The sequence below is a fragment of the Capra hircus genome, chromosome 3 (assembly GCF_001704415.2).
Source record: "Capra hircus breed San Clemente chromosome 3, ASM170441v1, whole genome shotgun sequence".
NCBI classification, from domain to species: Eukaryota; Metazoa; Chordata; class Mammalia; order Artiodactyla; family Bovidae; genus Capra; species Capra hircus.
Window position 1 is genome coordinate 11,774,421 of NC_030810.1, and position 17,559 is coordinate 11,791,979.

Consider the following 17,559-nt stretch of genomic DNA (forward strand, 5'->3'; position numbering starts at 1 on the left):
GCTGGTGTCTGCCCAGGGTCCGCCTGGGGAACCTTACTGCTCACCCCACAGGCCCCCACGAGGGCAGAGACTTCAGCAATCTAGGTGCCCCCATCCAGGTCAGTACTCACATCCAAGCCCTGAATATCTCTCCTTCATTTTTCAAGTTTCAGCTCCAAGAGTCACCTCTGCAGGGAAGTCTGAGTCATTTTCCTGCTTTATACTCCCAAAGTCCCCTATACATATTCCCCCTTGCAGCACTGATCAAAATTTTAATGAAATTTAACTCGGCTGATTCATTGCTTGTTCCTAGAGGGGCAGGGATCACGCTGACCTTGGTTGCTCCTACATTTCCTGTCCCCGCCCTGGGTCCGGTACATCATTTTTGCTTGGCTCACCCCTCTCATGCACCAGGTCAGACCCTCTGGCCACCACCAGCCTCATACAGGCACAAGCTGACAGCATCTCGCCTCCTGTCTACCTTAGCACTTCTTGCACACAGACACCTCCACCCCATAACTTCCTGTTGATGCTCTGGCAGGGTCCTGATTGGTTCCCATGCCTGCCCTGCCAAACCCAGAAATGCATGGAAGTCAGGAGCCAGTGGATGCACCTGCTCGTCTTCTCCCTTCACCCCAAGAGACGGCTCTGAGACACGCTTTGTCAGGCTTTTCTGGGGTGCCAACTTGGATTAGTCTCACTCGGTGGTGACCAGCTCAATATGACATCCTTGCATTGGCCTTCCCTCCCCTCTGCTCCACTTCCCTGCCCTGACTCTCCCCAGCATCACACCCTCTAACTCAGTCACCAGTGGCATCTAAGCCTCCTCCTCAGGCCCCGCCCTTCAGGAGCCCAGGCCCCGCCCTTCAGGAGCCCAGGCCCCGCCCCCAGGAGCCCAGGCCCCGCCCCCAGGATCCCAGGCTGAGACAGGCCTCTATAAAGCTTTGCAGAAAGAATGAAGGAACAGTCCTCAGCAGGGGGGTTAGCTTGTTCCCGTTGCTCCCTCTGACCTCACTTTCTCTTCAATACCCACCTCGCCCCTGCAGCTCTATTGCTACCTTGCTTCTTGTCCTCTCTCACACCTGGTTGTCTAGACCCTGACCTCCTGCCAGGCTCTTTCCACATCTTTCCAGGCTGGTCTCTGCTTGCTGAGTCCAGCTGACAGCCCTGGGGTGCATCTCAACGGAGCCCAAGTCCTTCCTGCCTCCCTCACCTGCTTATCTGGTCGTCCGCAGGTAGATCCTGAGCTTCCTCAGACTGCCTCAGTCTTTGCTCTGGGCAACCTGGATGCCCTGATAAGAGGCTACCTTTTCATCCATCTGCTTCCTTGCCCTCACCTCCTCTGTCTCATTCAGGATTCTTACCTGCCCCAGGTGAGGTCCCAGCATGCCTTGCTTCAAAGTGCACTGGCCAGTCTGAAGGAGGTGGCTTGGCTTAGAATTTCCCGGCCACCCAAACAGGGGTCTGGGGCTCCTTCTAACACCAATGCATGCGGGCCAGAACCAAGACCTGGTTCCTGCTTTGGAGGTGGGAGACAGTGCATGATGGGGTCACGACCTTGACACTAGACCCTCCGCTCACACACTTTGGATAGGAGGCTCAGTAGTCATGACCCCACAGCCTTGTCTCTGGGGAAGGCATGCCAGTCTACGTGCTCATTCACACGCCCCTCACCCATCAACGCCTGCTCTGCAAGCCCAGCCCCACGCCAGGTGCGGGCAGTGCCAGTATAATCCAAAGGCACTGTCTGTCCAGAAGAAGAGTTGGGCTGGGACATGGGTCTGTGGAGCTGCGCCACTCCCCTGCTCTGCTCTCCGTCTTATGGGGAATCACATCTGGGCAGTGCTACTTCTTTCACAGGGGAAGGGATGACATCAGGGTTACCCAGGACCACTCCTATCCATCTTGGTCCAAACCCATTTTGGTCCAGCCCCTTCCATGAACCAGGCAAACTGCCTTATATGCTATAGTGAGATGTAACAATTTCAAGATAAAAGAATGAACAGCTTCCTGTGGCTGGAGGGCAGTCAGGCCTCCCCTTGAGGCCAGGCTCCTGCTCCCTCTCCTTCCCCTACTGTTCAAGGGCCTGGTAGAGCAGCCAGGACAGGACTCCTTGGCCTCTGAGCACAAAGCCTGCAGGAGGCCAGGCCAGGGTGGTCACAGAACCCGTGCTGGGCTGACCTGTACCCCTGGGAGATGGCACTCATGCTAACCCATGGATGCAGGTCCATCCTCACCTGCCTCCACCTCCTCACCTGCTGCTTCACACCCTGTGCCCACACCTTCCCAGCAGCCTCTTTGCTCCTTTGGCTCCATCGCCCACTCTCCCTGGCTCTCCTCCCTCCGCTCTGGCTTTGCAGGAGTGGGCATCCTGTGGAGGCCTCCTTTTCATCCCATTCTCTCACCATTCAGGGTCCTGCCCCCAGTCCTCCTCTCTTTTCTCCCCATCAATCCCCGCTCTGAGTGTCCAGCCACAAGGAAGGAACCCTTGTGCCTGGAACCCCAGCCTTTAGGAACCCCAATCCCAACATGATGTCAGAACCTCTCCTGGATCCTCTGCTTTCCCAGGAGGCTCTGTCTCTGGGGATGATGCCACTCCCTCCCCAGACATCCAGGCTAAAACTTCACACCATGTCCTTGATTCCTCCCTGCCCTTCTCCTCCTTCATCCAGTCAACTGCCAACCTCATGGATTCTGCCTTCATGGCTCCATCCTGTGCCATCGACTTCTCTCCTTTCTGACCACAATCCTTGGGGGCCACCATGCTCTCCTTCACCCAGGTCCCAGGGATGGCCTCCAGACTGGCTCCATTTCAGCCTGGCAGCACAAGTCCCAATTTGATGTCACTCCCTTGCTCTACATCTTTCAACTGTGCCTTGTAGCACCCAAGGCCCTTCAAGGCTCATCTCTTGCCCCTTTCTGCAGCAGCAGTCTCTCCTCTTGGTTCCAGGCTTTCCACACTTAGAGCTCTGTCTCCATACTCCCCAGCAAGATCCCAGGCACCTGGTGCCAGAACAGGAGCTCTGGACGGCAGGTGTCGGGAAAGGTCTCCAGTGCCGTAAGCGGGTGATGTCTCATGTGTGCCTCGATTCCCTGTGACTCTGATCAGTGTGAGTCAGTTCCCTGAGTCTCCTTTTTAGATTCAGAGGGGCAAGATTCAGATCCCGGGTCACTGTGGCCCACCAGGGTGATCATGGCTGAGGGGCAGACTCCCTCACTATCATCATGGCCACGCACGTACGTGCTTTAGACAGGAGGAAATGGTGAGGAGCAAGACAGTCCTGTGCACCGCACAGTTACTGAGCACCAGGCACTTGGCTAAGCATTTTTAAATCTTCCCACGAACCCTGGGCAGAAGACTTATTATTCCCACTTCCTAGATGTGGAAATAGAGGCCAGAGAGGTTGAATAGCTTTCCTACTGTTAGCTAAAATGTGCTGGACCCTGAATTTGAACCCATCTCTCTTGGATTCCAAAGACATTAAAACACGTGGGAGTAATTTAAGGCATGGATTCCAGCAGGAGACTTCCAAAGGGGGTGGGGGGGGCGGTGAGAGAGAGCGGGCAGTGGGGATGGGAACAGTGATGATCTGAGAGACCAGGAGATGGATGGAGAAACCACTGCTCTGTCCAATCATCTGTTTTGCTCCCGTAGTTGGAGACAACTCGGAGGAAGGCGAGGATGTGAGCAAGAGGGGGACACACCCTTTAGATCCCCCACCTTCCCCCATAATCTTGTCTCCTGGGATGGCCTGTGGCATGGACAGAGATGAGCAGAGAGTATCAGTGAAGGACTTTTTAAGTCCTGCTGGTCAGAGGCTCCACCCAGGGCCTCCAAATGGCCCTCAGGGGGCAGATTCTTGCAAAGGTGGGCATTCATCATTTTTACATCTGCGTTCAGATCCCTAATAAGGAAGTAATAATATTGCCAAGCCTTTGCCACGCTTTCTATGAGCTAGTGAGAAGACTAATTATCTGACGACACTAATAAATGGTTATGATGTTATTAAAAGTGGCACCAAGCTAGGATTAATAGGCTCATCAATTGTAGGGAATTGGGTTTAACAAGGTCCCTGCATGTGCCGTCAGGGCCCATGGTCTTGATGGATACTAGGCTGCATGCAGGCCATGAACAAGACCCCCTCTTTCCTCCAGCTGAGGGTCAGCCTCGGAAGCTGATGGGTTTTCTGGTCTTCCCCCTTGCAAATGGCTCTGCAGAGCTCTTGGGCTGCTGGGGATGCTGTGGATGGCAAGAGCGTCACTAGCCTTATTCCCCTCCAAATGTGGCGTCCACTGTCCATGGGATCCCGCCCTCCTCCCCAGCCCAGCTCACTTCTGCAAATGACATGCTCAGATCCCACCCAGAGCCCCACGCTCCAGAGCCCCACTCATAACGCTCAGGGGGGAGCCGATAAATGGAGATGTCTCTGGGGCCTGCTGACTAATTTCCATAATAATTACAGTTATTACTAATAATGGTGACAACACCCCTCCCTCCCGGTTAGACTGAATTCCACTGTCTAGGAGCTGCTTCCCCACCAGTTGTCACCTCCGCCAACAAGCAGGGAAGAACGCAGAGCAGGCATCATTATTCTCACTGTTGAGGTAGGAAATGAGCTTAGGGAGAAAAAGAGACTTCCTGAAGCCCTCTCCCCGCCTCAAAGGAGTAGCCATAATGATTAAAATAATACAAGCAAGGACTGACACGGCGCTGTCTGTGTAGTGCGCACATGTGACCTTAGTCCTCACTATAGCCTGTGGGGGAGGGGGGGCCATTATTATCATTCCCATTTTACAGATGAGGAAACTGAGGAGCAGAGAGGTTAAGAAACTTGTCCAGAAGCACACAGCTAGTAAGTGGAAGACTAGGGATCAAGTCCAGACTGGGTTCACTCTCTTGACCATTAGCCTCTCCCATCAGCCTTCCCTGGGGGACTGATTTTCTAGGGCCGAGGAAATGACTCCACCACTGAGGCTCTACTTGAGCCTTCTAGCTCTGAGTTCCAGCCTCCTTCTCTTCCTGGCTCCCCTCTGACAGGGGCAAGAGGGCTAACTGAAGAAGGTCCTGAGGCTACCTGTCTGCACTTGGAGAGGAAAAGTGACAATAATCCTTCTGGCTGATGCTTTTCAGGTGGAAAAGACTGACTGCATGAACCCTGGGTCTGGTGGTCAGATGGCTCTTTGCAGACGTGGGAGCCCAGGGCTTTCATAAGCAGAGAGCCTCCAAAAGACTCTCTCAGTCCCAGCTCCACTTCTTACTAGCTGGGAGCCTTCATCTTTCTCTGCCTTACCCTCCTCATCTGTTAAATGGGTGGTAATAACAGTACCCACCTCACTGCATTGTTGTAAGGATAAACGACAGAAGAAATAAGGGGTACAGATCATGTCCTTGCATTCATTAGCAGGCCCTGGATAGAAAAATGCTTCTGGAAAGCGAAGGCACTGAGCTGGAGGGCAGGTAATGTTTAGAATGTGCCGGGGGAGCCTGTACCAATGGCTCCTTTGTCTCCATCTCCCCTGCCCCAGGGCTGCGGTCTGCCAGGATGCCCCGTCTTGATGTGCATAGAGGACTTGGCCAAGCCTCCCGGACGGCCCTGTCCATGGTGCTCCCACCCCACTTACGTGGTCAATGAGCTCCTTGATCATGCCGTTCCACTGGCCCTTGTCGTCCTGTGCCCCATATTTCCCGTCCTCCACCAACCGGATCTCGTAGGAGAAGCCCAGGATGTGGGCCAGTTCCTTGAGCAGGTCGATGCAGTAGCCCTCAAACCGGTCATTCCCAAACAGGGTCCTGTCGGACTTCCGGAACATGACGAAGGGCTCCTCCTGCGGGGAGAGAGGACAGGGGCTGATGGACGCTGAGTGGATGGGACAGGGCCACCTAGGGTCAGAGAGCCTGGGCCCAGGCCTCTGCAAGCTTGTTCTAAGCCATCTTTCGGGGTGGCTCAGAAGAATGGCCCACTAAGTCAGGAGAGGGAAAGCCAAGTTAGTGCCTCACAGATGACCACCTACTGACATGCATGCAGAACTTAGTAGGTCCTTATGGATTTGATTGTCCCAGTGTTCACAGAGCTAGAAGCTAGTGGAACTGGAATTTGAACTCAAGACTGTGATTCTGAATCTCACTTTCTCTCTGTTGCACCATCCACGCAGGCTGATGGTTCTCAAAATGTGGTCCCCAGACCAGCAGCATCACCTGGGAACTTGTCAGAACTGCACATTCTCAGGCCCCATCCAGAAATAATGAACCAGAAACCCTTAGGTGGGGCCTGGAAATGTGTGCTTTGAGAAGCCCTCCAGAGGATTCTGATGTCTGCTCAAGTGTGAGCACACTGCTCCAGAAGACCTTCATCGAGTTTCTTCCGACTGCTCCCCCAAGAAAGTAAGTGAAAGTGTTAGTTGCTCAGTCATGTCCAACTGACTCATTGCAACCCCATGGACTGTAGCCCGCCAGACTCCTCTGTCCATGGGATTCTCCAGGCAAGAATACTGGAACAGGTTGCCATTCCCTTCTCCAGGGGATCTTCCCCACCCAGGGATCGAACCCAGGGCTCCTGCATCGCAGGCAGATTCTTTACCATCTGAGCCACCAGGGGAAGCCTGTGCCATCTCCCCCAACTCCTGCATAAAAAGACTACACCTACCCGCTCCCTGATGCCTTTCTCTCTTTCCAAGGGTCTAGTCCCCAGCATTAGGATCTGCTGGTGATTCCTGATAACTAGGACAGTTTGCATTTACATGTGGACGGGCCAGACACCAGCAGATGAAGTGGTGCCTGTGGAGAGCCCAGTGCAGAGCCCAGCAGAGCAGTGGGGTTCAGTGGAGGTAGCTGGTATCACCTTGTTAGTCTTCATTTCAACCTCTGGGATAGATACTAATAACCTCATCCTGTACATGCAGAGAGTAAATTGGTGAAGACAAGGTGACTTGTGAGAGGTCACTCAGCTGCCATAGAGAGAGGATCTGGACTCAGGTTGGTATAATCCCAGAGCGGGAGCTCTTAACCACCTCACTGTGCCAGAGGACCTGAGTCACACGGTGCCTCTACCTAGTGGGCAGGGGGGGTCCTCAGGAGGTGGCTTGGGTTCTACAGTACACCTGGCAGCTGTCCCATGTCAGGTTTCCTCCCTCCAAGGTGATGGGGAGCCAGTAATGGGCTCTCAAAGGGCCCACCTCTGTCTGATTTCTCACTTAGAAATAAACACTGACAACCCTGTAAAGAATAATTAGGGATGTGCTGTGCTTCGTTGCTCAGTCACGTCTGACTCTTTGTGACCCCATGGACTATAGCCCAACAGGCTGCTCTGTCCGTGGGGATTCTCCAGGCAAGTGTGGGTTGCCATGCCCTCCTCCAGGGATCTTCCCAACTCAGGGATTGAACTCAGGTCTCCTGCATTGCAGGCAGATTCTTTACTGTCTGAGCCACTAGGGAAGCCCAAGAATACTGAAGTAGGTAGCCGATCCCTTCTCCAGGGGAACTTTCCAACCTAGGAATCGAACTTACCAGCTGAGCTACCCAGGAAGCCCAATAACTAGGAACAGAGACAGGAAAATGGTGAAAACAGCTGTTGACCTTGTCTAGCATGAGATACACAGAGTGAGGAACTGCAGTGTACGGGCTCAACTCAGCAAACTAGTCATTTATTGAGTTCCTACTGTGTGTCAGGCACTGACAAACAGTTTCATAAGCCGTTTGATTGAAGCTTGTAAGACAGGTGACATTATCCCTATTTGATAGATGAGGAAACTGAGGCTCAGAGAAGGTCAGTAAGTTGCCCAAGGCCACACAGGAGTTGAACTATAGTCAGATGGAGTCCAGGTCCAGTCCTTCCTGCTTGTAGCTCCCTGGCCTTTCCGGACCTTAACCCTCCTCTCAGCCACCTCTGCACCCTCATGTGTCCGAATGCCTCAAGCCTTCAGCTGATGGGTGACAATCATTGGCTGACAGAACACACTTGTTCTGGGAAGCGCATGTCCTTGGACCCACAAGAAGAGCACATATCTCCTTTGGAGGCACCTCCCTGGTGACTCAGATGGTAAAGAATCCACCTGCAGTGTGGGAGACTTAAGTTCGATCCCAGGGGTGGGAAGATCCCCTGGAGGAGGATATGGCAACCCATTCCAGTATTCTTGCCTGGAGAATCCCCATGGACAGTGGAGCCTGGCGGGCTACAGTCCGTGGAGCTGCAAAAGAGTTGGACACGAATGAGCGACTAAGCACATCATTTTCTCAAGTGGTGATGAGAGGATGAGGTCATTCCTTTGCCACTGTGGACCCCTGGAGCTGGCTGAACCTGAAGGGCCTTCATTAGGGGTCCTCAGGTGCAGAAACCCACTAGCAGCCTCTTGCCAGGCTCCCACTGCAGAAGATGGGCTCATTCTCTGGCCCTGTTTCCCTGGCAACACTAGTTCTCAAAATCCCTTCCTACCCCATGACTGATTCACTCTAGAGTTTCAACAGCCCTTTGGGATGCTTCAGAGAAAGGGCAAGGGAGTATCTGTACACCTAAGGGGTTCTGAGAAAACCACTTTGCTGTCTAATTGGGTGGAAATCTGGGTCTTTTGACTAGAGTCCATGCTAAGTCTCAAGGACCCCCATCCCTGCCTCCAACCAAGTAGGCAGCTCACAAGGTTGGAGAAAAGAGTCTAGGAGGTGCCGGGGAAGGGGCTGGGCCTGCCTGGAGAGAAGGGGACTTAGGCTAGTGTGGACCATGCTGCCTGGGACCCCAGCATGGGGCCTGGGGAGAAGGCCAGGGTGGAGATTTCAATCCTGTCTCAACTGTAGGCCAGAAGCTCTTGCGCAGTGAACAGCCTACACCGCTGCACTAGGTGGCCCTGCTGTTAGCTCAGGAACAAATTAGAGAAGGCAACTTCTCTGCAGGAGAATCACCATCCACGCATAGACTCCTAAGTGAAATCGACCTCCTTCTGTAAAATGGGAATAATAATAGACCCTACCTTACAGAATTGTTGGGAGGATTACATGGGTTAATCTGTGAAAAGCACTTAGTGCTTGGCAAATGTAAACTGCAATATTATTATTATTATTATGAATATCATAATTGTCTTTCTGTGCACTGCGTGGCCTGTTACTGCAGCGACCTTTCCAGCCTCAAGGCCATGCCCAAAGCCACCAAAGGTTAAAAATCATAGCTAGCAGCGGAAAACTATTTCCAGAAAGGTCCCTGAGATGGCTCACTTCCTGACCCTATCTCTCAGCCCCTCCCTGGCCCTATCCTCTAAAATTAGCACTTCATTTGTGAAGCCACCAAGCCCCAGAATCTATACATCTCCATATAAATACGCTGCCTTCGGAGCAGCTGTAAAATGCCATTAATTTCGGGAAGTGCTTTGCGGATGGCATACATATTTAACAGCCAAAGCCCAGAGCATTAAAATGGTGCTCGCCTTAGTAATGTCTCTAGACCTGCAACATTTCCTAGGGGGTAATTCTGAACTCCGCCAACTACTTATTCATGGACTATTTCACAATTTATTACTGGAAATGTCCAGACAGCCAATTCACAAGCTCTCTCGGCTGCTAATCGATTGCTCAGTGAAGGTGCCCTCAATTTCATAACTTCACGCTCTCCTATTGCTCTGGGAGAACAGCGGTAAGAACAGGGGTAATATTTCTCTGCAACAAGTCACAGGAAACAAGGGTCCTGAAAAATAACCTTTTCTGACTTTTCATCGCTAGGGCTCTTAGTTTCTTAGTCGAGCTTCACCATCATGAGAGCCAGGCCTGGTGCTCAGATTCTCCCAGTGACGGGACCTGTGGAGTTGGAAGAGGGGGTTTTGGGGGGCAGGGAGCCAAGGGTTAGCTACCCAAGAGCTGCGTTCCCAAGTCCACCTGGCTTAGGCCATCTCAACACACATCTGCACGCGCATGCACTCTGTACACACACAATGCCACGGGCACGAAGACACACTTTCTCGGATGTTCTGCCCTGCTCAGAGGCAGAGGTCAAGGACCCTGGCCCTCAGGCCTTGGCTTCTGTCAGTTAGAACCAGGGCAGAGCATTAGGAGTCCGGTCCTCCCAGCAGGTGGGGCCCAGAAAGGTCCTCAGCCTGGCCCGGAATGGTTCTCCCAGCCCATATTCTGGTCTCCGCAGCTTCTCCTCTCCTGTAGCGGACACACAGGTCCAGCCTGCCTGGCAGTTGAGTCTAAATGGGTCACAATGTACACACGGCACAAACACACCCATCGGTTTAAATCCAGACACCCCTCTGTATAGCCAACCCCACGCCGGCACAGGTATCCATACGCATGCCGACACAGCTGCTCGCTTCAGTGGCCCCAAGAACCCTGAACCTTTCAAAGCAGGGCCCCCAGGAGAGAGCTGAGTGTGTTTTCTCGGTGTGTGAGCTGAGGTTTGGGCAGATGAATTTTTCATGAGCTCATGGAAGAGGGAAACCTGAGCAGAAGCTGGGGCCTGGCAAGGAGAGGGCGGGGAGGGCAGGCTTCCAGCCTCTTGCTGCTGCTGCTTCAGCCCCAAGAAGGGGGAAGAGCCTGCGGCTCTGATGAGCCAGAGAGGGCGGGGTCCAGGCTCTGTCCATCTGTTTCCAGGGTAATGAGCCCTAAGCACCTAACCCCGGGATTCAGGATGGGAGAGAAAAGATGGAGCTTGGGGGCAGCCCCTACATCTCCCTGTGTTTCTTGCCACATCCAGATTTTAGGGACCAGAAGAGGAGGAGAGACCCCCTCAGCGTGGGTGCAGGTCCAGCCCCGTTCTCTGGGGCAAAGCTGGTGGATGTTCCTGTACTCAGGCTTGGTACCGGCCTGTCACTCAAAGCACCGTTGCCCTGACAACACACTTCCAGAGAGGCAGGGGCCAGTGCTCTCTGCGGGAGTTGCTGGCCCTGCTTTGAGGCTGCCAAGCTTGGGGTTGGGGTTTTTCCCAGAGCAGCTGGGCTGGGTCAGCCTGGGCCACTCCACACAACAGGTGGTGGTGTCCTCCAGAGCCCAGGCTGAGAGCATCACACCCCCACCCACCCCACCCCGGGCTCTGGGACATGCAGACCATGCTGAGACTTTCAGGGGACCCCGAGGACATTTTCAGCTGGACACAGAGAGTTTCTTGGAGACCATTGTAAAGGCTGTGTGTCACATCCTCGGTCCCCGTCCTGCCTCTAGGAAAGACTGGGCTTCTCTCAGGGAAGAGGCAGACCTAATTCCGCATGGTCTCTGGGCAGCGGGGCTGGAGAGAGCTGGATCATGGCTCACCCCCAGGCCATGTGAATATCTGACACTGCATAATAAGGTTAGGATGGTGGGATGTCTGCTTCAGGTGGGTCAGCAGCCACGTCTGGGGTCAAGGCAAAGTTCGGGGGAGGGGATTATCACAATGTCCGTGCTAGGGGCTCAGACCTCCGCCGGGACAGGGGATGAGGTGGCGGTTGGGATGCGAAGTCTTATGTATCAGCAGGAGATGAGAGTCTAGAGAGTGGCTCACACCCCAGGGCTTTACAGTCAAGAACTGCCTGTATAAGAAGCAGCCCAGAGTAAGCGAGAGGGAGTGGTGGGGTCTGCAGTGAGCCAGGCCTCAAAGGCATTTAAACCCTAGCTCCACATGTATGATGCATCCTGTGCTAGACAGAGATAACCTCTGTGACCACGGTCAGGGGTCAATCTTCAGTGACGTTCAGGGCCCTGCTTGTGGACGGAAGCAGAGGTTTTCTCTAGAACACTCACTGTGCTTCTTGTATTAAACCTGAGCTTACTGGGGACTGGATCTGCAATCAATAATACCAACAGCAGCCATTACTTGACAGCATCCACTCTGTACCATTTACTTATTTTTATTTATTTATTTTTAGATTTTTTTTGATGTGCACCATTTTTTAAAGTCTTCCCTGAATTATGCTATGATAATTGTTTCTGTTTTCTGTTTTGGTTTTTTGGCCATGAGTCATGTGGATAGTAGCTCCCGATCAGTGATCAAACCCCCATCTCCTGCACTGGAAGGTGAAGTCTTAACCACTGGACTGCCAGGGAAGTCCCCGGTGCCATGCATTCTATTCCATCATTCATTCTTTCAACTCCATGAAGGAGATACAGTTATTATCACCTTTCTTTTGCAGATGAGGAAAGAGAGGCACAGATCGACTGAGCAATTTCTCAGGATCATAGAGCTAGAGAACAGTACAGCCAGGACTCAAATGCAAAGGTCTGAGTCTCTTAAGCACCTCACAGTCTGACTGCTGTGTTCTGGTCACTCTTGCACGCCCCCAAGAGCTGCTGGGCTCATGTTTGCCCAGATGAGGGGCAGGGGGACAGATGGAGCTGTGTCCAGGCTACTGGCCAAGGGGGCTTCTCTCCTTCTCTGGGGGTTGCTGGGAGCCAGCAGGAGGCTGCGGGTGGGACCCTCAGTGAGCAACTGGGGCCTCTGCAAGAAGCTCCCATGTGTGTGCTAAGTTGCTTCAGTCGTGTCTGACCCTTTGCAACCCTATGGACTGTAGTCCACCAGGCTCCTCTGTCCATGAAATTTTCTAGGCAAGAATGCTGGAGTAGGTTGCCGTGCCACTCTCCAGCGGATCTTCCCAACCCAGGGGTCAAACCCGTGTGTCATGTCTCCTGTATGGGCAGGTGGGTTCTTTACCACTAGCGCCACCTGGGAAGCCCTGAAAGGAGCTTCAGAAAGTGAAAGTGAAATCCGCTCAGTCGTGTCCAACTTTTTGTGACCCCATGGACTGTAAAGTCCATGGGATTCTCCAGGCCAGAATACTGGAGTGGGTAGCTTTATCCCTTCTCCAGGGGATCTTCCCAACCCAGGAATCGAACCCGAATCTCCTGCACTGCAGGCGGATTCTTTACCAATTGATCTATCAGGGAAGCTGCTAGTATTGGCTAAAAAGCTGTGAGAAGAGCACAGGAAGCCTGCGGGATTCTGCCCCTGCAGGTGTGCCTCAATGTCCTGCGGCTCTGCGGAAGGGTCTTACACCCTTTAAACCAGGCTCCTGCTACTTTAATAAAATTTAACCTGCGGTCTTTGAAGGGGGTGTAGTTTGCATCCTTCTGCTGTATCATCTTTAGCTCTCCTGTTACGTGAGAGTATTGTTTTGTGGCTGAATCATCTCTGTTCATTTAATCATCTCTCCTAATCTCTCCGAGCATAGCAGTTCTATCTTTTTTTTTAATCTTGTCTTCTGAAAAGTGTTTTATTTATATCTCACATTTTATGCAGCTCCGCTTTTAATCTTTTACCACCTTTTTATTATTTTATTTTTACCCTTTTATATTTCAGCTTTGTCACACTTTTATCCTTTTGCTTTCTGACATTTCGGTTTTACATTTTTCACCTTCTCTAGCTGGAGCTGTTAATTATTTATTTTAATTTTTCCTCTCTCTGGGTAGCTTTCCTTTTAATCTCGTCTCTTATTTTCATTTATCTCTTTATCACCTTCCTTTTAACCTTTATTTTGTCCTCCCTCAACTCTCCTTTTATCCTTTCTATTTTTATCCACATCAATATTCCTTTAATTGCTCATCATTCTACTTCTATCCCTTTTGCTCCTTTTATTTATGTCTTTTTATTTTTAATCTTTTTTGCTTTATTCTTTTTTATTTATTATATAACTTATAAGTGTACAATAGGATGATTCACAATTTTTAAAGGTTATACCCGATTTATAGTTATTATAAAATATTGGCTATATTCCCTGTGCTGTACAATATATCTTTATAGCTTATTTTATTTTTAGTCTTTAATTTATTTTTTATACTTTTCTCCCTGTTCCTGATGAGATCTTTTGACTTACTGGTTTTATAGTTTGGTATTTGTATTTTATTCTGTTAACAAAAAAATCAATAAAGGCAGGCAGGATGTATGGTTTTGGGGAAGATACCAGTGGGGGTCTCACTCCCAAAAGGGGGTGGGGAGGTGTCTCCCCAGCCTTCTCCTTCTGGCCCCATCAGCAACATGTTCAGAGCTCTTAGGTATCCATAATCTTTAGCATGGACTGTCTTAATAGTCATAAGCCTGAAGGCTGAGGATGAGATTCATAGGTAAAAATCGCTCCTCAGATGCTGACACTGCCCCTGGAGTCCGCTGCTCACTGGATTCTTGGGAGAATGAAATGTGATATCCCTTCTTCCTCCATGGTGTCCAACACCCAGTCACTGAGCATATACCTGGCACTAGAGAGAAGGCACAGGGCCTGGCTGAGCTGCCGCTGGCGGGAGGCAGGCGGGACAAGCTTTGTTTGAGTGCTGTGAAGACCCAGAGTGGGGTTCCCAGCCCTGCTCCCAGGGTCCATCCTGTGACAGTGTTATTCTATCTAAGTGCTCCAAACTGGGTTGAGCTCCTTTTTTTTTGGTTGAGAATATCCTCAGCACGTGGTCCTGACAAATATATTTGCTTCATTACAAGGAGAAGCTGACCGGGGCCAGACTGTCCTCAAAGGGTGTTTGGTCAGAATCCCCTGGGCTGTGACCAGGTGGCCCTCTGGTCCAGCTTGGGTCCCAGGAGCAGTGCTGCGCCTCTGAGAGCGTCCTGAACCTCTGGACACCCTGGAGGCCTTCCGGGAGGGGCTGGTGCACATGGAGTGGGCACAGTGGCAGCCAAAGGAGGCCAACTGCCTGGGTGTCCTGCTCACCCTGAGCTCTAAGATGCACGGAGCTAGGGAGACCCCAGGAGCAATTCCTTGGGTTTAAATGGTCAGAAGAAGGACGCGCTATTTAGTCCCGGGCAGTGGAGGGAGGAGGGCAGGGAGAATGGTCACAGCCATGGCCAGGAGCACTTGGGTCAGGACACTGTGGGGGTGGCACGTGTGAGGGCCCACCACACCCGCTGGGCTCCCTGGGTATGACCATAGCACCTGCCAGGCTGGGGTGGGGGACTACTGGGAAGGGCCTTTTTCCTGGGAACTGGGTTGGAAGAAGCAGACTCAGGTCCTGGTGCAGACAGCAGGTCACCCCTCCTTCCTTCCACCCATCACAGTTCCCACACAGGCATCAGGGGCTCAAGGAGCGGGTGGGGCTGGGATACAAACACGCAGGCCTCTGCAGCAGGGGCTGGCCAAGCAGGTCCAGGCAGGAGCGCCGGCCCACTCTGCCTTTGGGAAGAGACAGCCCAATTACCTCCTGGTGTCTCTGACCTGTGACCATGAGCAGTATTGCTACGTTTCAACTTCTCTCTGGGGGCTCTCTGAGGGACCCTCAGTGTTTCCAGCTTCCTTCAGCTCCCCTCCCTCATCTTCCAGCCTCTCAGCAGCCCCATAAGAGGCAGCTGGTCTATGCTCGGCGGGGTGATGGAGGGGTCCCTCTAGCCCCAAGGGCCAGCCCATCTCCCAGCTCACAGGGGGCCTCCTGCAGGGCTGCAGCTCTTACCAGCACGGTGGTGACGATGAGAGACCTGTTGGTCAGCGAGTCGGTGACATTAGGGCCTCGGCCTTTGGCGACCTCCGTGATATTGAGCCCCTCGGCGGGACTCCACACTCCCACCTGGATGGGCAGACGACGCAGTACAGGGGCTGAGTGCACAGTGTCTCCACCCTTTCTTCACATCAGCAAGCAGCCCATCTTGTTCCCACCTTTCAGGAGCATCGTCATCGCTGACAAGTTCTGAGCCAACTTTTCTGACAGCCCTGCTGCCTTCCTTCTTCCCACAGGAAGCCCCCGAGATGTCGAGTCTCCTGAATTCTCCTGAATTCTCCTCCCTCCCCATTTGCTGGCAAACCCACCCCAGATGGAAGGGAAGTGCAGAGGGATAAGAGGAATATAAGGAGAGCCCAGGGAGCACAGTGGAAGCCAGCCTGGGGTGGAGCAGATGCCACGAAGTCAAGTTAGTGTTAGGGCCAGGTCCTGCCCTGGGTCAGAGTCATTCCAAGCCTGGGAGTGGAGGGCGGCCTCCCGCCTCCTAGGGAAGAGCTGGGCACCAGCTGCTCACTCACTGGGTCTCAGCCTGTGCCAGCTCTGGGGCCAGATGCCCTCCAGAGCCCAGGACAGGGCCTGGAGTGAGGGAGATGTTCCCTAGGCATGTGTGGAAGGACAAGGAGACGTGTCTTGTGCAGGAAGTCAGTCTGGGCAGGATGCTGGTCTTCGCAGCTATTTCAGGGGGTGGCAGACAGAGTGGAAAACCCTCACAGAGGGCAGTGGATGCCACTGGATTTGAAGGCAATTTGTTTTGTAGTATTATACCTAAAGTTGGCAGATGTTCTAGCTGAGGTGGCCTAATCTCTGTTCCCATAGTGCCTTTGTGGACATCGGGCCTGGGGTTGGAAGGAGGCAGGGGAAGATCAAGTTTACAAATGGTTCTCAAGCCCTGGGTCTCTTGAAAATCCTTTGGGATCCAGCTCTGCCCCTCTCTGTGCCCATCTCAGCACCTCTCAAGGAAGGTTCTGGCCTGACCATCCTGTCCTTGGCCCAGTTGCTTGGGGGCTGGGGGGACGGCACTCAGGAAACCTAATCAATTAAACAGGGAGGCCGAATGCAAACATCCCATTAAGAGAGCTGTGCAAAGCAGATAGCAGAGAGACATGTAATTATGCTTGGGTAATTCTGCCTTAATCCCCCCAAAGCCACTGGCTGGAGCTGGCTGAATCAGCTATGACCCGGCTTAGTAAACAGAAGTGATGAGAGAGAAGTGATGAGAGGCAGCATGGCTGTGTTTGGCAGCTCAGCACCCTCTCTGGGCAGCATCTTTCTCTATGCAGACCCCCAGAGCCCAGAGGAGAGAAAACAAGCAGACAGCATTAAAGAGGTTCTTCTCTCAAGGGGGCCAAGCGCAGAGCCCAGCCCCAGCATGAGGGACCCTAGTGGCAGGCCTGGGTGCAGAAAGCTCTCAACAAACAGCTGGCTGACAGCCAGGTGACCAGCAGGAACCCTTGCTCCAGCAAGCAGCTATTGATGCCCTATCTCCCATGGGCATCAGAGAACAGTTAAGACTGAGGAGGACCCAGCTTTCACAGACTCTCTGCCCACTATCTGGGAGGCTGTGACCAGGAGCCTCTGGTGGGGCCTCTGCAGGTCAGCCAGTATCTAGGTATAGTAGAGAGGTTTTCTTGAGTATTAGCTGTGGTCTGTCTGCAGTTGCTAGAGGGCTAGTAGGAGCTGCAGGTAGGCTCAGATGGCAAAAGTGCTCTGATGGGCAATTACTGATGCCTACCATCGATATGAGAGTGGGAGGTGGTGGTATACATGCCATCTAATTGCCATCCTTAGAATTTTAGGCTATCCCCAGAGATGGACAGTTAAGAGAGCAAAAATGAGACAGTTACTCGAGTGACAACTATTATAGTGGTCCTGCCAGAGGGGGAAGCGGGCTCCCCAGCACTGCAGGAGTCTAAATAGGAGCTGGCAGAGTGCTTGATAAGCTATAGTTTGAATAGAGTTAGACCAACAGGGCTGGATCATCTTAGGCAGAGACGGTATAGCACCTTGTCCTTAGGGGACTGGTGTTATAAGTGGCTGAAAGAGTGGCAGGGGAGTGGTGAGGTTGCCCTGGCCACCTGGCCCCAGCACAGTGGCCCCACGAGTCCATGGGAAACTCAGGACTAAATGGCATCACCTTGGCCACAAAGTACAACCCAGGCAGAGCTGGGTTTGTGTCTGTGGGAACGAACCAAGGAGACAAAGGC

General features: G+C 52.6%; 1 protein-coding gene across 1 annotated transcript in view; it reads right to left on the reverse strand.

Moving 5' to 3' along the window:
• GRIK3 (glutamate ionotropic receptor kainate type subunit 3) overlaps window positions 1–17,559 on the reverse strand; it is a 242,660-nt gene that overhangs the window by 39,004 nt on the left and 186,097 nt on the right. Inside the window, exons 9-10 of the mRNA XM_018041765.1 lie at window positions 15,311–15,424; window positions 5,602–5,805 (exon numbers count right to left, since the gene is read on the reverse strand). Coding sequence (XP_017897254.1) covers window positions 5,602–5,805; window positions 15,311–15,424 — 318 coding nt within the window. The remainder of the gene's footprint in view (window positions 1–5,601; window positions 5,806–15,310; window positions 15,425–17,559) is intronic.